Source organism: Pseudophryne corroboree, chromosome 5 (genome assembly GCF_028390025.1).
Source record: "Pseudophryne corroboree isolate aPseCor3 chromosome 5, aPseCor3.hap2, whole genome shotgun sequence".
Classification (NCBI taxonomy): domain Eukaryota; kingdom Metazoa; phylum Chordata; class Amphibia; order Anura; family Myobatrachidae; genus Pseudophryne; species Pseudophryne corroboree.
Window position 1 is genome coordinate 838,935,759 of NC_086448.1, and position 21,172 is coordinate 838,956,930.

General features: G+C 44.4%; 2 protein-coding genes across 3 annotated transcripts in view; one reads left to right on the top strand and one right to left on the bottom strand.

The window, feature by feature from the left end:
- SETD2 (SET domain containing 2, histone lysine methyltransferase) overlaps window positions 1-16,277 on the bottom strand; it is a 147,224-nt gene extending 130,947 nt beyond the window's left edge. The window contains exon 1 of the mRNA XM_063924606.1: window positions 15,403-16,277. Coding sequence (XP_063780676.1) covers window positions 15,403-15,437 — 35 coding nt within the window. The 5' untranslated portion in view covers window positions 15,438-16,277. The remainder of the gene's footprint in view (window positions 1-15,402) is intronic.
- Window positions 16,087-21,172, top strand: part of LOC134928654 (tubulin delta chain-like) — a 150,983-nt gene continuing 145,897 nt past the window's right edge. Inside the window, exon 1 of one of the 2 annotated variants that reach the window (XM_063924607.1) lies at window positions 16,087-16,523. In XM_063924607.1, coding sequence (XP_063780677.1) covers window positions 16,176-16,523 — 348 coding nt within the window. In that variant the 5' untranslated portion in view covers window positions 16,087-16,175. The remainder of the gene's footprint in view (window positions 16,524-21,172) is intronic. The other variant, XM_063924608.1, reaches the window with a different exon arrangement.

Consider the following 21,172-nt stretch of genomic DNA (forward strand, 5'->3'; position numbering starts at 1 on the left):
AATCCGTGCCTGGGACACTGGTCAGTAATCATAACGTTCTAAAACAGTCCCTTCCCACGGCGCCCCCATGCCCCTAAGGGTTATAGACTATTATCGCGCTTCCCATATTACACGGCATTAGTTACCCAGCTACCGATAATGATCCGTAACTGGGTAACTCTCTCTGGTACCCTGTCAGCTTATTTTATAATGTTCTGGTGCCACAACCGCCTGTATATGGCGACTAAATTACTTTTACCACACAATTCCGCAAAGCGAATACCATGTGGAAACAGCATTAAAGCGCAACAAAGTCCTGTTACGGCCCCCTTCCTACAGTGCAGCCCCCACTTTCCTTATTCTCAAGTTACTACTTCATGGCGCGGCTGTTTAGTACATAAGACATTAACCTGTGACAATTATGCTGCATGTGGTCTCATTGTGTAACAGTGCACATACCTGGATATATGCAGCTATTGTGTCTATGTGGCCGTTAGAAAGCAGATATAGGAACACGTACAATCGCTGCCTGGGGCGCACGCTGTAAGACTCTCCCACCAGCAACAACACTACTACAAGTACAAAGGGAAGAAAAGAAACCGCACTCTAGATTCCAAACACAAAATACATTAACAGCAAAGGCCGAAGGTTGAAAAACAGGCAGAACTGCATAACACACCCCGGGGTCACCTGGTGTCGCAGAACTTCTAACTATACGGATTCACCACGTGTCTGCACTGTGGGAAATTGGGTGTCGTGAGATTGCAGATGCAATATATATGTGAGGACCATCGATCGCTTTCAGGTCTGTGTTATAGCAATATAAAGGCGCAATCTGTAGCCAGCGGTGGATGGGTAGCAGTTAGATGCAGTAAGACTATAGGAGAGGACGCTGCACAGAACATTTCCAGGACACACAGAGGGCTCATCACACGCAGCTGAAGGCCGGACACACTAGCAGCGCAACTATGGATCCGATTTTAACCAGTCGGAAATCTGTTCCAGATCCGCAGCGGTTTTCTACTGGGCCGCATTATGCATTACGCTGGCCGTAACGCTTCTAACATTTCACTGGTTGCTGGTTGTCGCCCAACCAAGGCCTCAATTTAGCTTTGGCCACAGAAGTTACTGGCTGGTGACCCTATCTGTGCGGGAACACCAACCGACCTGTAAGAGGTAGATGTCTCCTGTACACCTGAATGACCTAATGCTCACAGATCTGACCGCTCACTCATGGAGCGTTCACTGAAGGATAACACTGCGTCATGCCAGCAGATGTGCCTAGGGAAGCCGAGATACCATTCACATCAGAGACAAAGGGGGAGCAGATGGAGACGGTCTCATACACATCGCACAGCTCCCAGGCTTCAGGTATAATCCATAGGAACACATTCACTCATCCCACAGACAATGTCCTACTGGATTATACACATTGGGCTGAGAAACGCTCCGCTATCCGGCCTATCAGCCGCAGCAACAAGCGCATACGACTACCGTATGACCGAACTGCCGTGCCTACGTTGTTACAATATGGACAATGTCGCCAAACTCTAACCTGTGTTCTACTCAGCAGATGCAACTGTACATATAACTGATGGGGGAGCGACTATGCCACAACGTCTCAGATCTTTCAGCCGTCACCGTACTGCAGAACATCGCGCTCAGCATTTGTCACTGTATCCTGGAAGCACAGCTGCTATCCTCTGACAAAGCACAACGTACTTCTAGGAGAACGTATCGGTAATGTATCAGCTTAATGCTGACTCTTCCTTTATTTCACATGACTTTCAAGCTCCCTAAGGGAAGAGCGGGGATGTATTCTCTTACAGAACGGTGGCAGAAGAAAGGGGAGTTTATTCATCCGACGCCTCGCGGGCTTATCAGTAACGAGGAGACGGACTGCGCTATGGGACAGGCAGAACTGGCGTCCATTACTTGTCCATTTGTAGACTTATATTGAAGAGTCATTCTAAAATAAAAAGTTTAAAAAAAACCTATATATATATATATTATTTATTTTTTCAACTAAATGTTCCTGTAGCCCAGCTCCACAGCACCCAAAATCAGCGTAGATTTGTAAGCGTCTTAAATAAGTGACAACAGTTTAGGGAAAAGAAACATTTACGATAACAATCTATTTTTATAGTTAATAATTAATGATTTTACCCATTATAAATCCATGCGCCAATCCAGGTACGCAGCCTGACACAGACACTGACCCCTATCAGCGACACACTCCACCAGTAACGTGATCCTTAGTCCCAAATGTTTATGTTACACAAGGTATGACACCAGCGGATTTCCATTGTTCAGTGCTTCGTACAAAGGTTGCAGCTCTCACCCTATCTGCCCCTCTAGCTTCAACTCTATTCCCCATCAACATCTAAGTCAATATCCTGAAGCCATTTTGCTGGAGACTAGAGATCAGCATTTAATGCACTTTGATCTCTAACAAAATGGCTGCAGCATTTAAGTACCGGTGACCGGGAGCTTTTTTGGCTGTTCGGAGGGAGGTTCTGTATTATCCATATTTTTGACACAGATCTTCAAATTCCTTTAGGAGAGACAGATTCCTTTTAGCGGTGCACAGCGCTTTTTTATAGCATACTGACTTTTAACCTGGTCGGGTGCATGCGCTCTGTATGCAGCGCAGCATTCTAGTACCTGCGTCACCGTGTGCTCCAGCCGGTGCAAACGCAGTCCGGACATCAGGACGCCAGCACCATCTTGGAACCGGTTTCCAGCACTTCCTGCAGCCAGATTACTGAGATTTACCCCGGACAATGCGCGGGTATCCCAGCTTCTCACGGCCTCCAACTGTCACCGCTGAAACTCTGGGGAGCCACCCGCCTCAGGCTGCGGCTAACATCGGCACACTGGGCGACATTAGAGGTACGACCCTGCTTTCAAAATAACAAACTTGTAGCAAATAAGCAGCAATCAGTTAAAGTCTAGGTGCATTAGATAATATGTAATTATTGAATTAAAATATTATCCTTTATTTCTTTATCATCTAAAATATTATGGACTACCAATACCCACGTGGAATTACTTCCTTTTATTTATTGTCCCACATGTTGTATCATTATTGGCCTAATATATAGGTCATACAAAGAGAACTACGGTATATAAAAATGAATAGAAAAATGTGATGAGAAAAGACCTGACGAAGATTTGTCTGTGTGAAAAAATAATAGAAACCAAGTGCTGCGTCATCTTTATTTCTGTAGTGTCACTATTTTATCTGGTTAGGGAGTGATTTTATTTCTGTAAAAAAAATGTGATGAAATTGATATTATAAATCACTTTTATGTAATTCAATAGTGTATATATATATATATATATATATATATATATATATATATATATATATATATAAATGTTGGGTTCTATGGGCAGAGTTCCAATTTGTGATGCACTAGTTACATATTATTAATACATTTGTTTCCTTTTGTGCCCTCCACGTTAAACTGCTGCCACTGTTACATTTGTATCACTTAACACCTGGGAGTATTGTTACTTTCTCTCCCAGACTAACAATATAATCCACCTTTAAATCCTCCTTTATTATTACTGGATTTTTGCTCTGTATTGGTAGCACAGTTTCTGCACCAAATCATAAGAAAAGTTAGTGCAGATCGCAAGGTGAAAGTCACCTTGCAATCCCGATTCGATGCGCGGTCGGCATCGCAAGAATAGATAGACTGTGCAGGCAAGTCAACTGACACTTAGCCAAAATCGCACATAGTCAGTATCGCAGGCACACTCATTATATGCTTGCGATACTGACTATGTGCCGACCTGGCCCCTGTCGCATAGTGAGAATCGGGCCATTACATTGATCAGGGACAATGTTGTTTATGCCATGAGATGGAATATCACCCATCAATTATTCCTAATATTTTATTACCGGATTACAATATATACCACATGCCTTTCACACAGTACTGCAGACGGAACAGTGGATCAGTATATTATAATGTTCTCCATTAGGGTGGACTCATATTCCCAACAACATGCAATTAGTATTATTAATGCGGACGGCACACGGCGGTACAGCCGATGCGCATTTCTAGACTAGAGCCCTGAGAAAGCTTCAGCATAAAGCGAAATGCACATCGGCTGTACAGCATGAATAATACTAATTACATGTTGTTAGGAATATGAGTGACGAGTGTCCTTTATCACTATGCACATATACACACTTCATGTTAATCAGTTGAAAATGTTGGGGCATAATTAAGCGTGGCGCACAGAGAACTACCGCACCAATCATACAAAATGTACAGGGCAGTGTATTATTGAGGAATATACATATATCAATGTGTATGCGTATACATATTTATCATCAATCGTAAGTGAGAAAAGTACAATTTAATACTGTGTGTCTACACCCTAATGGAGAACATTATAATATACTGAACCACTGTTCCGTCTGCAGTACTGTGTGAAAGGCATGTGGTATATATTGGTTTTTATTATTTTTTCACACAGAAAAATCTTTGTCAGGTCTTTTCTCATCACATTTTTCTATTAATTTTACATATTTTGCTTTGTATGACCTAAATCTTAGGCCATAATGATACAACAAGTGGGACAATAAATAAAAGGAAGTACTTCCACGTGGGTATTGGTATTCCATAATATTTTAAATGACACAGAAATAAAGGATAAAATTTTAATTCAATAATTACACATTATCTAATGTGATTGGGGACTGAGTACACCTAGACTTGTACTGATTGCTGCTTATTTGCTACAAGTTTCTATTGACTTTCTGAGTCAGTAGGTAGCATCGATGTACCAGAGAAATGAAGATATGTAACATACGAAATAACAGTAAATACATTCATTCCTAAAAATTTCCATTGCACTAGTATTAGTTTACGTGCGGGAGCTACTTCCGAAACAACAAACTTCCCTGCTCCGCACTATACTTCCTGGGAGACAGGAAAAAGACGTGTAAGAGGGAGGAGCCGCAATATATAGAAAGGGGGGGGGGGGGGGTTTGCAGTCCACGATAGAAACCTGTCTATGTGGGGGGTCAGGTCCTATTTCCATGGAGGAACAAAGAAGAGAAATGAATTTCCTCCAATCGCAGCAAGAAATCGGTCTCCAGCCAGCAAGAGCCCCCCAATCAGTACATGTGGAAATGACTTTATAGGATACTCCGATAGGAAAACAAAGGATCTGTGAATAACTTATAGAGTCAGCGATTAGCGTGTACGAGAATAACTGAAATAAACAGGCCGAGATGTGTAATGGATAATGTGGTATAATAGTAATATTACAGCGCAGCTGCATGTACAGGAACGGCTCCAGGTTCTGACCATTACTGGTGTACGGGGTACAGACGGTGGACCTCAGACTTCATGTCCTCAGGTGACCCTTATCAGGTCTCAGGTGCAAGGTGAGAGTACCTTCAGGTAATAAACACCCAGCGATGTACAGCCATCTTGTACAGGTCTTCAGAGACATATTGTACTGCTGACTCCTGCGCAGAAAGGTCAGACGCTAAGGTCAAAAGCCGAAGTAAAATCATTTGTTTCATGATCACATAATGTACTGAGCAATGTAATATGTCGCTGCTCTATATACAACAAGGCCCCCCCCCCCCCCAGTAGCGCACTGTATCTTACTGATCCCATAATGTACTGAGCTATGTAATATGTCGCTGCTCTATATACAATAATAAGCCCCCCGAGTAGCGCACTGTATCTTACTGATCCCATAATATACTGAGCTATGTAATATGTCGCTGCTCTATATACAATAATAAGCCCCCCTAGGAGCGCACTGTATCTTACTGATCCGATAATGTACTGAGCTATGTAATATATCTCTGCTCTATATACAATAATAAGACCCCTAGGAGCGCACTGTATCTTACTGATCCCATAATGAACTGAGAAATGTAATATATCGCTGCTCTATATACAATAATAAGCCCCCCCTAGGAGCGCACTGTATCTTACTGATCACATAATGTACTCAGCTATGTAATATGTCGGTGCTTTATATACAATAATAAGCCCCCCCTAGGAGCGCACTGTATCTTACTGATCCCATAATGAACTGAGCTATGTAATATGTCTCTGCTCTATATACAATAATAAGACCCCTAGGAGCGCACTGTATCTTACTGATCCCATAATGAACTGAGAAATGTAATATATCGCTGCTCTATATACAATAATAAGCCCCCCTAGGAGCGCACTGTATCTTACTGATCACATAATGTACTCAGCTATGTAATATGTCGGTGCTTTATATACAATAATAAGCCCCCCCTAGGAGCGCACTGTATCTTACTGATCCCATAATGAACTGAGCTATGTAATATGTCTCTGCTCTATATACAATAATAAGACCCCTAGGAGCGCACTGTATCTTACTGATCCCATAATGAACTGAGCTATGTAATATGTCTCTGCTCTATATACAATAATAAGACCCCTAGGAGCGCACTGTATCTTACTGATCCCATAATGTACTGAGCTATGTAATATGTCACTGCTCTATATACAATAATAAGACCCCCCCCCCCCCCCCAGGAGCGCACTGTATCTTACTGATCCCATAATGAACTGAGCTATGTAATATGTCGCTGCTCTCTATACAATAATAAGCCCCCCTAGGAGCGCACTGTATCTTACTGATCCCATAATGAACTGAGCTATGTAATATGTCGCTGCTCTATATACAATAATAAGTCCCCTAGGAGCGCACTGTATCTTACTGATCCCATAATGAACTGAGCTATGTAATATATCGCTGCTCTATATACAATAATAAGCCCCCCTAGGAGCGCACTGTATCTTACTGATCACATAATGTACTGAGCTATGTAATATGTCGGTGCTTTATGTACAATAATAAGCCCCCCTAGGAGCGCACTGTATCTTACTGATCCCATAATGTACTGAGCTATGTAATATGTCGCTGCTCTATACACAATAATAAGTCCCCTAGGAGCGCACTGTATCTTACTGATCCCATAATGTACTGAGCTATGTAATATGTCGCTGCTCTATATACAATAATAAGCCCCCCTAGGAGCGTATCTGTATCTTACTGATCCCATAATGTACTGAGCTATGTAATATGTCTCTGCTCTATATACAATAATAAGACACCCCCCCCCCCTAGGAGCGCACTGTATCTTACTGATCCCATAATGTACTGAGCTATGTAATATGTATCTGCTCTATATACAATAATAAGACACCCCCCCCCCAGGAGCGTACTGTATCTTACTGATCCCATAATGTACTGAGCTATGTAATATGTCGCTGCTTTATATACAATAAGCCCCCCCTAGGAGCACACTGTATCTTACTGATCACATAATGTACTGAGCTATGTAATATGTCGCTGCTCTATATACAATAATAAGCCCCCCTAGGAGCGCACTGTATCTTACTGATCACATAATGTATTGAGCTATGTAATATGTCGCTGCTCTATATACAATAATAAGCCCCCCCTAGGAGCGCACTGTATCTTACTGATCCCATGATGTACTGAGCTATGTAATATGTCACTGCTCTATGGGGGTCATTCCGAGTTGTTCACTCGTTGCCGATTTTCGCTATACTGCGATTAGTCGCTTACTGCGCATGCGCAAGGTTCGCAGAGCGCATGCGCTTAGTTATTTTACACAAAAGTTAGGTATTTTACTCACGGCATAACAAAGCTTTTTCATCGCTGTGCTGATCGTAGTGTGATTGACAGGAAGTTGGTGTTTCTGGGCGGAAACTGGCCGTTTTATGGGAGTGTGCGGAAAAACGCAGGCATTCGAGTTGCAAAACGCAGGAGTGGCTGGAGAAACGGGGGAGTGTCTGGGCAAACGCTGGGTGTGTTTGTGATGTCAAACCAGGAACGAAAAGGACTGAACTGATCGCAGTGTAGGAGTAAGTCTGGAGCTACTCAGAAACTGCTAAGAAATTTCTATTCGCAATTCTGCTAATATTTCGTTCGCAATTCTGCTAAGCTAAGATACACTCCCAGAGGGCGGCGGCTTAGCGTGTGCAATGCTTCTAAAAGCAGCTAGCGAGCGAACAACTCGGAATCACCCCCTATATACAATAATAAGACCCCCCTAGGAGCGATCTGTATCTTACTGATCCCATAATGTACTGAGCTATGTAATATGTCGCTGCTCTATATATAATAAGCCCTCCCAGGAACGCACTGTATCTTACTGATCCCATGATGTACTGAGCTATGTAATATGTCGCTGCTCTATATACAATAATAAGCCCCCCCCAGGAGCGCACTGTATCTTACTGATCCCATAAATGTATTGAGCTATGTAATATGTCGCTGCTCTATATACAATAATAATCCCCCCTAGGAGCGCACTGTATCTTACTGATCCCATAATGTACTGAGCTATGTAATATGTCGCTGCTCTATATACAATAATAAGCCCCCCCTAGGAGCGCACTGTATCTTACTGATCCCATAATGTACTGAGCTATGTAATATGTCGCTGCTCTATATACAATAATAAGCCCCCCCAGGAGTGCACTGTATCTTACTGATCCCATAATGTACTGAGCTATGTAATATGTCGCTGCTCTATATACAATAATAAGCCCCCCCTAGGAGCGCACTGTATCTTACTGATCCCATAATGTACTGAGCTATGTAATATGTCGCTGCTCTATATACAATAATAAGCACCCCTAGGAGCGCACTGTATCTTACTGATCCCATAATGTACTGAGCTATGTAATATGTCGCTGCTCTATATACAATAATAAGACCCCCCTAGGAGCGCACTGTATCTTACTGATCCCATAATGTACTGAGCTATGTAATATGTCGCTGCTCTATATACAATAAAATGCCCCCTAGGAGCGCACTGTATCTTACTGATCCCATAATGTACTGAGCTATGTAATATGTCGCTGCTCTATATACAATAATAAGTCCCCTAGGAGCGCACTGTATCTTACTGATCCCATAATGTACTGAGCTATGTAATATGTCACTGCTCTATATACAATAATAAGACCCCCCTAGGAGCGCACTGTATCTTACTGATCCCATAATGTACTGAGCTATGTAATATGTCGCTGCTCTATATACAATAAAATGCCCGCTAGGAGCGCACTGTATCTTACTGATCACATAATGTACTGAGCTATGTAATATGTCTCTGCTCTATATACAATTAGACCTCCCCAGGAGCGCACTGTATCTTACTGATCCCATAATGTACTGAGCTATGTAATATGTCGCTGCTCTATATACAATAATAAGTCCCCTAGGAGCGCACTGTATCTTACTGATCACATAATGTACTGAGCTATGTAATATGTCGCTGCTCTATATATAATAATCCCCCCTAGGAACGCACTGTATCTTACTGATCACAATGTAGTGAGCTATGTAATATGTCACTGCTCTATATACAATAATAAGTCCCCTAGGAGCGCACTGTATCTTACTGATCCCATAATGTACTGAGCTATGTAATATGTCACTGCTCTATATACAATAATAAGTCCCCTAGGAGCGCACTGTATCTTACTGATCCCATAATGTACTGAGCTATGTAATATGTCACTGCTCTATATACAATAATAAGACCCCCCTAGGAGCGCACTGTATCTTACTGATCCCATAATGTACTGAGCTATGTAATATGTCACTGCTCTATATACAATAATAAGACCCCCCTAGGAGCGCACTGTATCTTACTGATCCCATAATGTACTGAGCTATGTAATATGTCGCTGCTCTATATACAATAAAATGCCCCCTAGGAGCGCACTGTATCTTACTGATCACATAATGTACTGAGCTATGTAATATGTCTCTGCTCTATATACAATAATAAGCCCCCCTAGGAGCGCACTGTATCTTACTGATCCCATAATGTACTGAGCAATGTAATATGTCGCTGCTCTATATACAATAAAATGCCCCCTAGGAGCGCACTGTATCTTACTGATCCCATAATGTACTGAGCTATGTAATATGTCGCTGCTCTATATATAATAATCCCCCCTAGGAGCGCACTGTATCTTACTGATCCCATAATATACTGAGCTATGTAATATGTCGCTGCTCTATATACAATAATAAGCCCCTCCCAGGAGCGTACTGTATCTTACTGATCCCATAATGTACTGAGCTATGTAATATGTCGCTGCTTTATATACAATAATAAGCCCCCCCTAGGAGCGCACTGTATCTTACTGATCCCATAATGTACTGAGCAATGTAATATGTCGCTGCTCTATATACAATAAAATGCCCCCTAGGAGCGCACTGTATCTTACTGATCACATAATGTACTGAGCTATGTAATATGTCGCTGCTCTATATACAATAATAAGCCCCCCTAGGAGCGCACTGTATCTTACTGATCCCATAATGTACTGAGCTATGTAATATGTCACTGCTCTATATACAATAATAAGCCCCCCTAGGAGCGCACTGTATCTTACTGATCCCATAATGTACTGAGCTATGTAATATGTCGCTGCTCTATATACAATAATAAGCCCCCCCTAGGAGCGCACTGTATCTTACTGATCACATAATGTACTGAGCTATGTAATATGTCGCTGCTCTATATACAATAATAAGCCCCCCCTAGGAGCGCACTGTATCTTACTGATCCCATAATGTACTGAGCTATGTAATATGTCACTGCTCTATATACAATAATAAGCCCCCCCAGGAGTGCACTGTATCTTACTGATCCCATAATGTACTGAGCTATGTAATATGTCGCTGCTCTATATACAATAATAATCCCCCATAGGAGCGCACTGTATCTTACTGATCCCATAATGTACTGATCTATGTAATATGTCGCTGCTCTATATACAATAATAAGCCCCCCCTTGGAGCGCACTGTATCTTACTGATCCCATAATGTACTGAGCTATGTAATATGTCGCTGCTCTATATACAATAATCCCCCCTAGGAGCGCACTGTATTTTACTGATCACGTAATGTACTGAGCTATGTAATAGGTCGCTGCTCTATGTACAATAATAAGCCCCCCTAGGAGCGCACTGTATCTTACTGATCCCATAATGTACAGAGCTATGTAATATGTCGCTGCTCTATATACAATAATAAGCCCCCCCTTGGAGCGCACTGTATCTTACTGATCCCATAATGTACTGAGCTATGTAATATGTCGCTGCTCTATATACAATAATCCCCCCTAGGAGCGCACTGTATTTTACTGATCACGTAATGTACTGAGCTATGTAATATGCCGCTGCTCTATATACAATAATAAGCCCCCCCCCCAGGAGTGCACTGTATCTTAGTGATCCCATAATGTACTGAGCTATGTAATATGTCGCTGCTCTATATACAATAATAAGCCCCCCTAGGAGCGCACTGTATTTTACTGATCCCATAATGTACTGAACTATGTAATATGTCGCTGCTCTATATACAATAATAAGTCCCGCTAGGAGCGCACTGTATCTTACTGATCACATAATGTACTGAGCAATGTAATATGTCGCTGCTCTATACACAATAATAAGTCCCCCTAGGAGCGCACTGTATCTTACTGATCCCATAATGTACTGAGCTATGTAATATGTCGCTGCTCTATATACAATAATAATCCCCCATAGGAGCGCACAGTATTTTACTGATCCCATAATGTACTGAGCTATGTAATATGTCGCTGCTCTACATACAATAATAATCCCCCATAGGAGCGCACTGTATCTTACTGATCCCATAATGTACTGAGCTATGTAATATGTCGCTGCTCTATATACAATAATCCCCCCTAGGAGCGCACTGTATCTTACTGATCCCATAATATACTGAGCTATGTAATATGTCGCTGCTCTATATACAATAATCCCCCCTAGGAGCGCACTGTATCTTACTGATCCCATAATGTACTGAGCTATGTAATATGTTGCTGCTCTATATACAATAATAAGCCCCCCTAGGAGCGCACTGTATCTTACTGATCCCATAATGTACTGAGCTATGTAATATGTCGCTGCTCTATATACAATAATCCCCCCTAGGAACGCACTGTATCTTACTGATCCCATAATGTACTGAGCTATGTAATATGTCGCTGCTCTATATACAATAATAATCCCCCATAGGAGCGCACTGTATCTTACTGATCCCATAATGTACTGAGCTATGTAATATGTCGCTGCTCTATATACAATAATAATCCCCCATAGGAGCGCACTGTATCTTACTGATCCCATAATGTACTGAGCTATGTAATATGTCGCTGCTCTATATACAATAATCCCCCCTAGGAGCGCACTGTATCTTACTGATCCCATAATGTACTGAGCTATGTAATATGTCACTGCTCTATATACAATAATCCCCCCTAGGAGCGCACTGTATCTTACGGATCCCATAATGTACTGAGCTATGTAATATGTCGCTGCTCTATATACAATAATAATCCCCCCTAGGAGCGCACTGTATTTTACGGATCCCATAATGTACTGAGCTATGTAATATGTCACTGCTCTATATACAATAATCCCCCCTAGGAGCGCACTGTATCTTACGGATCCCATAATGTACTGAGCTATGTAATATGTCGCTGCTCTATATACAATAATAAGCCCCTCCCAGGAGCGTACTGTATCTTACTGATCCCATAATGTACTGAGCTATGTAATATGTCGCTGCTCTATATACAATAATAAGCCCCCCACAGGAGCGTACTGCATCTTACTGATCACATAATGTAGTGAGCTATGTAATATGTCACTGCTCTATATATAATAAGCCCCCCTAGGAACGCACTGTATCTTACTGATCCCATAATGTACTGAGCAATGTAATATGTCGCTGCTCTATATACAATAATAAGCCCCTCCCAGGAGCGCACTGTATCTTACGGAGTGTTAATGTTCCTGACCAATGCATGCAATGACCTAAATGGCGCAATGTGACCGCGCGTCGGAAGGATTGTGTACAGAATCAGGGTGCAGGAATCGTTCTTCCGAATGCACCTAGCACTGATGTGTTTCCCTGCTGGTATCTGAGCTTCCTGGGCTGTCAGGAGAACAATGGGGTCACTGGAGAAGACGCCCCATTACGGACAGGATACCGGTATACACATAAATGCTGAAGCTTCAATAAAGGCCAAACAAGCGAGTCTCCGGCTTTCGGGCTTCTGATTGGCCATTTCTGTTCAATACAAGGCCACATGCACCGGATCTGACTCGCGAGCAGTCATGCAGATATACGGAGTATCTGCCCATATACAACGCTGCGCGTACAACATATACTCACACTAATAATAATAATACACACATATCATTGCTGCCGTCCAGACAAACAGGTCCTCTTGGCGTGACATGTCCCGTGCGACACTGCTAGCGTCAGGCATAATTTTTTGCTGAAAATGCGCTGACAGGAAGTGATGCGTCTAGGACGCGCCGTATACGACACTTGTATATCTGTGTGCGAGTTACTGGGCACAATTCAATTCCGGCGCTATTCAATACGGCGCCATGTGACACCCAACGACGGGATTCTTTTTCACATCCCGGGGGGTGCGAGCAGAAATCCGACAAAAGTGCTGGCACAATGCCAATTTCTGCCCTTAGCGCAGCGAAAACAGCGTCGCGTCGGGCACTTAAGCCGGAGAAAGCCGCTCTCCCGACAAAACACCCGGTTTAGTCCGGGAGAACGGGCATTCTCCAACTTATCACTGCGCTGTATTGAATAGTGCCGGGAGCTAATTCCCGGCGCTATACAACTGTCACTGAATCTGTATACAAAGTGCTACAATGCAGCGACTGCGACTTTTTCCCGTGCCAAGTCCCGTTGTGCCGCGCTTACAGACTCAGACAATATATGTCGCAAATCAAAATTCATCAGCACAGTCTCTGTACGCATTAGTTGCACTGCGTTACAGCTCTGGCGCATATTTCAGGAAGTAAAGACGTCTGACGCTAGCGGAGTTGTATGGGACCTTGCGCCTCACTCACGGCGGGCATCTCACGCTGCGTGGCGTATTGCGGATGCATCTGTACATCTCTACATAACAGGATCTGGACAGAAGCTTCATTCATTTTTTTATTACACCTGTGTTTATACTTATATTGTCGTAATAAAAGCATCACCCATTGTGCTTCCCAGTAAACCTGTCAAACACCCCCCACAGCCGGTCCCAAGTACCGTGGCCCACTTCACAGCAACCTGTCCTGGCTTCCTTGTCTAACACCAGTACCTGCCACGGGCAAAGCTGGCACAGTCCCTACTGAGAAACTCATCTGACAGCTGCCACGGTGCCCCCTCACTGATGAACCCTGGTAGAGGGGGTCTCATACCAAGACCTCAGGACAGGTCTTCCAGACCACCCAGCGACTGGTGCGCAGGATCCTCACAGATACGTTGTCAAGTTTCTCCAGCTGGTCTGGAAGACATGAACCGCTAGAGCATCGAGCCTCCCATTACCACACAAATACCCCACTGACAGCCCCTCCAGGCATACACAACCACCACCCTGCTCGCCAAACCCACTGCACCATTCAAGAAGTGCTGCTAACCCAGTGTTTCCCAACCACGGTGCTCACATCACACTGACAGTCCAGGTTTTAAGGATTACCATACTTGAGCACAGGTGACCTAATTAGTACCTCGATTTAACCATCTGTGCTAAAGCCTGGATATCACAAAACGGTGTCTTGCCGACAGTGGTTAGTAAACACTGGCATACAGGAACATAATCAGGTATGGAGGCCATTCCCAGCCAATGCATGCTGCAATATATTGCCGGGTACCGGCTGCAACGCCACAGCGCACCTTTACCCCACAATCCAGGGGCTGCAAGGGCAGGTAAGCGCAATGTAAAAAACACACAACAAAACCCTAAATACAGTACCAGGAATCCCCTACGCAGTAAATCATCATTTTCCTGGGAATCCACGGCTGCATGTGCATCTAAGGACCTCACTCCTGACACCACCTCGGCGGGCCTTGGAAGCACTACAATCCCCAGCATGTCATGTCCACTGGACTGGAATACATATTTCTTATGTTATAAGTACTTATCTCAAAGTATATTGTGAACCTACAAGAGCCAGGTGTGAGCTAGATGACACCCTGGCACTACAGACTGGTGGGAATATTGGACAGGAATGAGACCTTTGCAGAGATAGAGAATAATGCCAAACACAAGGTGTAAGACTTCAAGGTGGGCTTCCTCAGTTTATGAGTTGTAACGTGATGACCTCCCCATCCCCCAATCCAGGCAGCCATATTGTGACTCTATGGAAAAGCACATGGGGCGTCTTGCTTCCATATTACCTCACGGGTACACACACAATACGTAGCGTGCCACTGGGTAATACGGGAGAAGATCACGGGTTCCATGTTGGGGTGTAGTGCTGAAGGTGTGTTCTGAGGTGACCTCTGTGTGATATACTTACTCAGTCGGGTGTTCTGGATCATAGAAATCCCCCATTGTCAGTGGTAGAGACACACATCCAGCATGGAGGGGTGAGTGGTCCTCCAGATAGTGGGGTGCACCAAGGAGGTGCAACTGGGGAAGGTTAGCTCCAGGCAGCCAGGTCCACCAGATAGTGGGGTGCACCAAAGAGGTGTAGCTGAAGACGGTTAGCTCCAGGCAGGTCCTACAGATAGTGGGGTGCACTAAGGAGGTGCAGCTGGGGAAGGTTAGCTCCAGGCAGGTCCTCCAGATAGTGGGGTGCAGCTGGGGTACGGTTGCTCCAGACAGGTGGGTCCTCCAGTGGGGGGCACCGAGGAGGTGCAGTAGAGGGGTTGTAGCTCCAGATAGTGGGGTGCAGACAGACTAGTCCCCCTGGGGCTTCTTCCACCTAGCGGGGTGCACCAGGGGAGGGGGTTTAGGTCCAGGCAGGTGGGCCCCCAGGTGATGGGGTGCAGGCAGCAGAGGCCCCCAGGTAGCGGGGTGCTCCTGGGGAGGGGGTTTAGGTCCAGGCAGGTGGGCCCCCAGGTGATGGGGTGCAGGCAGCAGAGGCCCCCAGGTAGTGGGGTGCACCAGGCGGGTGAGCTCCCCAGGTAGTGCAGTGCAGGGTGGGGGCAGATATTGGGGCGCAGGAAGGCTAGTGTGCGGCCCCTGCACCTCCCATGGGGTGAGCGGCCCGGTGCGGGGTAGCCCGGGTCAGCTCCTGCCCGTCACTCGGTAGCACAGCCGGGGTAATAGCCGCCTCCTCCTCAGGCCATGGCGCCGCAGTCAGTCGCTCTCCGTGTCCCCGGCGCACGTCTCCCCTCAGGCAGGCAGGCTGTGGTGCGGGCCCGGCTCTGGGGTGGGGGATGGAGCGTGTCCCGGCTGCTGTGCGCTCTCCGGCGGCCTCGTCCTCTGGCTCCTCCTCGTCCTCAGCAGCAGCGGAAGCGGCTCATCCGCGTCACCTTCCTCCCCCGGCAACTGCTGCCGAGACCCGGGGAGGAGGAGGGGGGGCAGCAGCACCAGCAGCCGCCCCCACCCCCAGCCACCGCCGCCTTACCGTCACCATGGTTACCGGCAGCAGCAGCACAGGCCCCGACACCCGCTCACCCGCCCTGTGTACGTGTATGTTACCTCTCAGCACTTCTATATACTCCTATCTAATACAGTATATATCTATATTATACATGTCTGTATTACACAGTATATAGCTATGTTATATATGTCTGTATTACACAGTATATAGCTATATTATACATGTCTGTATTACACAGTATATAGCTATGTTATACATGTCTGTATTACACAGTATATAGCTATGTTATATATGTCTGTATTACACAGTATATAGCTATATTATACATGTCTGTATTACACAGTATATAGCTATGTTATATATGTCTGTATTACACAGTATATATCTATATTATACATGTCTGTATTACACAGTATATAGCTATGTTATATATGTCTGTATTACACAGTATATAGCTATATTATACATGTCTGTATTACACAGTATATAGCTATGTTATACATGTCTGTATTACACAGTATATAGCTATGTTATACATGTCTGTATTACACAGTATATAGCTATGTTATATATGTCTGTATTACACAGTATATAGCTATATTATACATGTCTGTATTACACAGTATATATCTATATTATACATGTCTGTATTACACAGTATATATCTATATTATACATGTCTGTATTACACGGTATATAGCTATGTTATACATGTCTGTATTACACAGTATATATATTATACATGTCTGTATTACACAGTATATAGCTATGTTATATATGTCTGTATTACACAGTAGCTATGTTATATATGTCTGTATTACACAGTATATATATTATACATGTTTGTATTACACAGTATATAGCTATGTTATATATGTCTGTATTACACAGTATATATCTATATTATACATGTCTGTATTACACAGTATATAGCTATGTTATATATGTCTGTATTACACAGTATATAGCTATATTATACATGTCTGTATTACACAGTATATAGCTATGTTAGGGTGGTCTTCTGTTTGCCGGCGGTCGGGCTCCCGGCGCTCAGTATACCGGCGCCGGGAGCCCGACAGCCGGCATACCGACACTTATTTTCCCTCGTGGGGGTCCACGACCCCCATAAAGGGAGAATAAAATAGTGTGGCGCGGCGAGCCCGCAAGGGGCTCATTTGCGCTCGCCAAGCTGTCGGTAAGCCGGGATGCTGGTCGCCGGGAGCCCGACCGCCGGCCAGCCGTAGTGAACCCCTATGTTATATATGTCTGTATTACGCAGTATATAGCTATATTATACATGTCTGTATTACACAGTATATAGCTATGTTATATATGTCTGTATTACACAGTATATATCTATATTATACATGTCTGTATTACACAGTATATAGCTATGTTATATATGTCTGTATTACACAGTATATATCTATATTATACATGTCTGTATTACACAGTATATATCTATATTATACATGTCTGTATTACACAGTATATAGCTATGTTATATATGTCTGTATTACACAGTATATATCTATATTATACATGTCTGTATTATACAGTATATATCTATATTATACATGTCTGTATTACACAATATATTTCTATATTATACATGTCTGTATTACACAGTATATATCTATATTATACATGTCTGTATTACACAGTATATAGCTATATTATACATGTCTGTATTACACGGTATATAGCTATATTATACATGTCTGTATTACACGGTATATAGCTATGTTATACATGTCTGTATTACACAGTATATATATTATACATGTCTGTATTACACAGTATATAGCTATATTATACCTGTCTGTATTACACAGTATATAGCTATATTATACATGTCTGTATTACACAGTATATAGCTATGTTATATATGTCTGTATTACACAGTATATAGCTATATTATACCTGTCTGTATTACACAGTATATAGCTATGTTATACCTGTCTGTATTACACAGTATATAGCTATATTATACATGTCTGTATTACACAGTATATAGCTATGTTATATTTCTCTGACGTCCTAGTGGATGCTGGGAACTCCGTAAGGACCATGGGGAATAGCGGCTCCGCAGGAGACTGGGCACAAAAGTAAAGCTTTAGGACTACCTGGTGTGCACTGGCTCCTCCCCCTATGACCCTCCTCCAAGCCTCAGTTAGATTTTTGTGCCCGGCCGAGAAGGGTGCACACTAGGGGCTCTCCTGAGCTTCTTAGTGAAAGTTTAGTTTTAGGTTTTTTATTTTCAGTGAGACCTGCTGGCAACAGGCTCACTGCATCGAGGGACTAAGGGGAGAAGAAGCGAACCTGCCTGCTTGCAGCCAGCTTGGGCTTCTTAGGCTACTGGACACCATTAGCTCCAGAGGGACCGAACACAGGCCCAGCCTCGGAGTCCGGTCCCAGAGCCGCGCCGCCGGCCCCCTTACAGAGCCAGAAGCAAGAAGAGGTCCGGGAAAATCGGCGGCAGAAGACATCAGTCTTCAACAAGGTAGCGCACAGCACTGCAGCTGTGCGCCATTGCTCCTCAGGCACACTTCACACTCCGGTCACTGAGGGTGCAGGGCGCTAGGGGGGGGCGCCCTGAGCAGCAATGTAAAACACCTTGGCTGGCGAAAATACACCACATATAACCCCCAGGGCTATATGGATGTATTTTAACCCCTGCCAGAATTCACCAAAAAGCGGGAGAAAAGGCCGCCGAGAAGGGGGCGGAGCCTATCTCCTCAGCACACGGGCGCCATTTTCCATCACAGCTCCGCTGGAAGGACGTCTCCCTGACTCTCCCCTGCAGTCCTGCACTACAGAAAGGGTAAAATAGAGAGGGGGGGCACTAATTTGGCGCAGTTTTGATAATAACAGCAGCTATAAAGGGAAAAGCACGTTATATAGTGGTATTCCTGTCTATATATAGCGCTCTGGTGTGTGCTGGCATACTCTCCCTCTGTCTCCCCAAAGGGCTAGTGGGGTCCTGTCCTCTATCAGAGCATTCCCTGTGTGTGTGCGGTGTGTCGGTACGATTGTGTCGACATGTTTGAGGAGGAAAATGAGATGGAGGCGGAGCAATTGCCTATAATAGAGTTGTCACCCCCTAGGGAGTCGACACCTGAGTGGATGAGCTTATGGAAGGAATTGCGTGACAATGTCAGCTCTTTACGAAAGACAATTGACGATATGAGACAGCCGGCTACTCAGCTTGTGCCTGTCCAGGGGTCTCAAACGCCATCAGGGGCTCTAAAACGCCCGTTACCTCAGATGGCAGACACAGACATGGAAACTGACTCCAGTGTCGACGATGATGAGACAAATGTAACTTCCAGTAGGGCCACACGTTACATGATTGAGGCAATGAAAAATGTTTTGCATATTTCTGATAATACAAGTACCACTAAAAAGGGTATTATGTTTGGTGAGAAAAAACTGCCTGTAGTTTTTCCTGTATCCGAGGAATTAAATGAAGTGTGTGATGAGGCGTGGGTTTCCCCCGATAAAAAACTGATAATTCCTAAAAGGTTATTGGCATCATACCCTTTCCCGCCAGAGAATAGGGCACGTTGGGAAACACCCCCTAGGGTGGATAAAGCGCTCACACGCTTGTCTAAACAGGTGGCACTACCCTCTCCTGATACGGCCGCCCTAAAGGAACCTGCCGACAGAAAGCAGGAGAATATCCTAAAATGTATATACACTCACACGGGTGTTATACTGCGACCGGCAATCGCCTCAGCCTGGATGTGCAGTGCTGGGGTGGCGTGGTCGGATTCCCTGACTGAAAATATTGATACCCTAGATAGGGACAGTATATTACTGACTATAGAGCATTTAAAAGATGCATTTTTATATATGCGTGATGCGCAGAGGGATATTTGCCGACTGGCATCAAGAGTTAGCGCGCTGTCCATTTCTGCAAGAAGAGGGTTATGGACGCAGCAGTGGTCAGGTGATGCGGATTCCAAAAGGCACATGGAAGTATTGCCTTATAAGGGGGAGGAGTTATTTGGGGTAGGTCTATCAGACCTGGTAGCCACAGCAACTGCTGGAAAATCCACATTTTTACCCCAGGTAGCCTCTCAACATAAGAAGACGCCGTATTATCAGGCGCAGTCCTTTCGGCCCCATAAGGGCAAGCGGGCAAAAGGCTCCTCATTTCTGCCCCGTGGCAGAGGGAGAGGAAAAAGGCTGCAGCACACAGCCAGTTCCCAGGAACAGAAGCCCTCTCCCGCCTCCGCAAAGTCCTCAGCATGACGCTGGGGCTTTACAAGCGGACTCGGGCACGGTGGGGGCCCGTCTCAAGAAGTTCAGCGCGCAGTGGGCCCACTCGCAAGTGGACCCCTGGATCCTTCAGGTGGTATCTCAGGGGTACAAATTGGAATTCGAGACGTCTCCCCCTCGCCGTTTCCTAAAGTCTGCTTTACCGACGTCTCCCTCAGACAGGGAGGCAGTATTGCAAGCCATTCACAAGCTGTATTCCCAGCAGGTGATAATCAAGGTACCCCTCCTGCAACAGGGAAAGGGGTATTATTCCACACTGTTTGTGGTACCGAAGCCGGACGGCTCGGTGAGACCAATTTTAAATCTAAAATCCTTGAACACTTACATACAGAGGTTCAAATTCAAGATGGAGTCACTCAGAGCAGTGATTGCAAACCTGGAAGAAGGGGATTATATGGTGTCTCTGGACATCAAAGATGCTTACCTACATGTCCCAATTTACCCTTCTCACCAA